We start from the raw sequence: 4,500 nt of genomic DNA on the forward strand, positions 1-4,500 counted from the left end.
CTGGTTCAATCTGAATTCACATGTTAAACCTTCAACCAGGATAATGAAATCATAATAAATTCATAAAAACCAAATTATAAAAATTATAAAACCTCACTTTTAACATGTTAAATACTGTAGGTTGAAATCGAAAAAGAAAAAATTAAACTGATGAGATTAGTATATTAATTAACATAAAAAATAAACAAATCATTAAAAAAATTTATAATTAAAAGATGAAATTAAAAAAAATAAAAGTGAAACTAAAAAAAAGAACAAAACTTGGTTGAAACTTTTTTGTGTTTTTTGAAAAATCTGAGGTGTAATTAATATTGAAAACTTAAACGAGATTGAATATATAAATATAGAACTAAATTGAGGTTTCTGTCTTCTTGGCGCGATCCAGATGTTAAAACGTAAAAAGAACTCCCGCCTTCCAAGTAAAAACTAAAAAGAGCTCATGAGTTTCATGGCGCTAAAAAACCCATCAAGTTTTGAACCTGGCGCCAATATCTCCCTCCCTCCCTTGCTTACAAAATAAAATCTCCCTCCTTGCCTTGCTCACAGAATACAAAGCAAGAGCTCCTACCCCATCTCCACCAACCCTATTCTCTCAAACAAAAAATCTTTTATTTTATTTCAAGACAGAGAGAGATGAATGCAGCGATAGGAAAATCGGTGAGCCCAGATGGGATATCAAAAATGCTTTCAATTCCTAAACCAGATTCATTTACTCATCTTCCTGAAATCATCCTTCAAGTCACAAATCTTGAGCCTAAAGGCAAATCTTATGGGTATCTATCTATTTTTTTTTTTTGTATTTCCTTTCCTCTTCTTCTTGTTTTTCTTTCTACATATATTTGATATGTCTATGGTTTTGCAGGTTTGATGCTAGTGATGGAAAGATGAAGATCAAAGCGATCTTCAGTTCACGTTTGTCATCTGAGATCCTCTCTGGGAACATTCAAAATCTTTGTCTCATCCGAGTTCTTGATTATACAGTCAATGAGATCCCTAGTAAATCTGAGAAGTAAGCCCACTTCTCTTTTCTTTTTCTGTTCTTTTTAGTTTTATTTTTCTCTGAGTGTTAGTTTGATGCGGGTTCTTTTTTATTTTGGATAACAACAATAATAATCAGGTTTTTGATCATAACAAAGTGTGAGGTTGCTTCACCTGCACTTGAAAAGGAGATCAAGGAAGTGGTCGAACAGGAAGAATCAGACATGGGTATGCCGTTGAAGAAGCCAAAGCTAGAAAATGAAGTAAAGAGTGAAAATATCAAGGAAGCGAAGGGGCTTATTTTGAAACCAAAGCAAGAGATTGTTGCTAAATCTGCTGCTCAAATTGTACACGAACAGCACGGAAAGTGAGTACTCTTTTTTATTGTCCATGTAGGTTTTGCTTTATAAATCTTTTATGTGAACTGGAATGTTTGGTTTCGCATCGTGTGACCCCTTCGTTAAAATTGCCAGTATGGCCCCGGCTGCACGAATGGCCATGACACGGAGAGTTCACCCTCTTGTTTCATTAAATCCTTACCAAGGCAACTGGACCATAAAAGTCAGGGTTACAAGCAAAGGAAATATGCGTACCTATAGGAACGCGAGAGGAGAAGGGTGTGTTTTCAATGTGGAATTAACAGATGGAGATGTGAGTTTTCAACTCTGCGAATTGTTTGTTTAATGCGCCTTCTTTTTTAATATTATTAATGAATTGAATTTACATATGATGGTCTGCAGGGCACACAAATACAAGCAACAATGTTCAATGAGGCTGCAAAGAAATTCTATGATAGGTTTGAGCTGGGAAAGGTTTACTACATATCGAAAGGGACGCTCAGGGTTGCTAACAAGCAGTTTAAGACAGTGCAAAATGATTATGAGATGACCTTGAATGAAAACTCTGAAGTGGAAGAGGCTAGCGATGAAGCAGCTTGTATTCCCGAAACTAAATTCAAGTTTGTCCCAATTGATCAGTTGGGTCCCTATGTCAATTCAAAAGATCTTGTTGGTGAGAACCGTCTCCTATAAATCAATTGTAGATGAACATCTTGTGTTTGCTCGTCATTTTTGTTTTTAATTATGTCTGTCAAACAATTTTCAGATGTTATTGGAATTGTTCAAAGTGTTTCACCGACAACGAGTATCCGGAGGAAGAGCAACAATGAGACTGTTCCAAAGCGTGATATTGTTGTAGCTGATGAGACGTAAGTAAAAAAATTTGTGCAGTTGGTTTTATCATTTGCTACTTCTGTTGTATTGAAGCTCTGGACGTTTGGAATTCAGGAAGAAGACTGTTGTGGTGTCATTGTGGAATGAGCTTGCAACAAGTGTGGGACAGGAATTGCACGATATTGCTGATAAATCTCCTGTAGTTGCGATCAAATCCCTTAAAGTTGGAGATTTTCAAGGTAATCTAATGTCAACTCATGTCTTCCAAAAACATTTCTTGGATTTTATACATTCCTGGGTTGTGGCTTCTATGTTGTATGAGAAAAAATTCATTTTGTGAAGTGTTCCTTTACATGTAATTTCAGGTATATCTTTGTCCACCCTGGGCAAGAGCATAGTGCAAGTCAACCCAGTTATTGCTGAATCAGAGAAGCTGAGAAACTGGTAAGCTTTTCTCTTCAAGCAAGTGATTGGTTTTGATAGTTTTGTTTTCATTACTGATTATAAAGCTCTACTTTTTGGCAGGTATGATTCTGAAGGTAAAGAGACTTCAATGGCCTCTGTTGGCTCTGGTTTGAGCCCTTCGACCAAGAGTGGGGCAAGGTCCATGTACTCTGATCGAGTATCTCTATCTCATATAACAAGCAACCCATCCTTGGGGGAGGACAAGGTATATAAATCATTAGCGTTATGTAAAATGCTATGGTATGTAGTAAGATCAGCTCCTGAGTATATATGTTGCAGAAGCATTTGATATAGAAAGGACTGCCAATTCTGTTAGCTAAGAACTAGTGCAATAGGGTTGAAATTTCTGTTACCTTTTTTTCACGACATGTTGTGTAGGGAGCATTTGTGTTTGATTCATTGCATAGCTACTTTTAGATGATTTCAATTGATTGTTATGACTAATCAATTGTCTCTTGTGCAGCCTGCATTTTTCAGCATTAAAGCATACATAAGCTTCATCAAACCTGATCAGACAATGTGGTATCGGGCTTGCAAGACGTGCAATAAGAAAGTGACTGATGCTCTGGGGGGTGGATATTGGTGTGAAGGATGCCAGAAGAATGATGCAGAGTGCAGCTTAAGGTGAGGGGCAGGGACAAGGGAAAAATAGTTGTGCCTAAAACAAAAGTTAACATGTTGTTTCACATCTATTCTGTTTCGTCTTTCAGGTACATTATGGTGGTAAAAGTTTCTGATGGGAGCGGTGAAGGTTGGGTTTCTGCATTCAATGAAGAAGCTGAAAAGATCATTGGTTGCTCTGCTGATGAACTTGACCTACTCAAATCACAGGTAACTGCCAAAGTAGAATAAAACATTATGTAATTGACTGTTAAAGTAGGAAAGAAATGAGAATTAGTGCCCAACTCCTTTCATTTGCTGGCGTTTTCAGATAGGAGAAGAGAACACCTACCAACAAAGATTGAAAGAAGCCACTTGGAATCTTCATCTTTTGAGAATCAGTGTCTCCCAGAACGAGTACAATAACGAGAAGAGGCAAAGGATGACAGTTAGGGCTGTTGCTCCAGTTGATTTTGCTGCTGAGTCCAGATTTTTGCTTGAAGAGATTTCAAAGATGAAAGGTTCTCAATAGGATGGATGGATGTGGCCTAGTTTGATTTGTTCACAGAAGTGGTGTTTTGGGCAATATTTTGCAACTCTTTAAGATTTATTTCTGTATGGGAAAGAGGGTATATTTAGTTAGACGTGTTGCTAGTTCCTAAAACTAATGCCTGTAATATATGCATCTAGGTGATCGGTTCAACTCACTCTCTCTCAACTGATTTTTCATTTTTTGTATCACAGTGATGCGATGACTCCTTTCCTCTGCAACTCTTATTTTACGTTTTCCCTATCTTCCCCCTCTCTCGTCAATTTCTCTCTCTCTCTCTCTCTCTCTCTATCCTCCATAATCCAACAAAATCGAAAGAGCAAACATCTAGCGAATTTGTTGGATTCCATGGCAGAAAAAAATCTCTGAGAGCAGCGGGAACAAAAGCACAACACGCATGTATATCAAGTCTATTTGCATGGAAAAAACAACACTTGATATATCAACCAATGCATGTTGATTCTCCAAATAGAATCTCGTCCCTTGTATTTCATCGGGCTTCCACCTAGTTTTTCAGGCTTTTCTCAATTGAAAGATCAAAACAAAGACATCATATGCCAACATGTTTTTTTTTCCAGCAACAAGATTTGGTAACTCCACCTCTATGGATTCTACTTGGATATGAAGATTTGTACTCCTCATCATGGATCTTTGAAAAATCTTCAAAAAATCCAACTGATGAACATAAACAAAGATCCTTCCATCGAGGGATCAAAACCGCTGAGAAAACTCTAG

The 4,500-nt window shown here is 37.2% G+C and overlaps 1 protein-coding gene across 1 annotated transcript; it reads left to right on the forward strand.

Moving 5' to 3' along the window:
• Positions 1-532: 532 nt before the first annotated feature.
• LOC133675417 (replication protein A 70 kDa DNA-binding subunit B) lies at positions 533-4,008 on the forward strand. Its single transcript, XM_062096785.1, has 12 exons — positions 533-773; positions 863-1,009; positions 1,118-1,345; positions 1,452-1,629; positions 1,719-1,989; positions 2,083-2,185; positions 2,265-2,389; positions 2,516-2,594; positions 2,676-2,820; positions 3,079-3,239; positions 3,326-3,446; positions 3,547-4,008. The coding sequence occupies exons 1-12, from the start codon at positions 634-636 to the stop codon at positions 3,745-3,747; spliced, it is 1,899 nt and encodes a 632-aa protein (XP_061952769.1). The 5' UTR covers positions 533-633; the 3' UTR covers positions 3,748-4,008.
• The last annotated feature ends 492 nt before the right edge of the window (positions 4,009-4,500 follow it).

This window comes from Populus nigra, chromosome 16 (genome assembly GCF_951802175.1).
Source record: "Populus nigra chromosome 16, ddPopNigr1.1, whole genome shotgun sequence".
In the NCBI taxonomy this organism is placed as follows: Eukaryota; Viridiplantae; Streptophyta; class Magnoliopsida; order Malpighiales; family Salicaceae; genus Populus; species Populus nigra.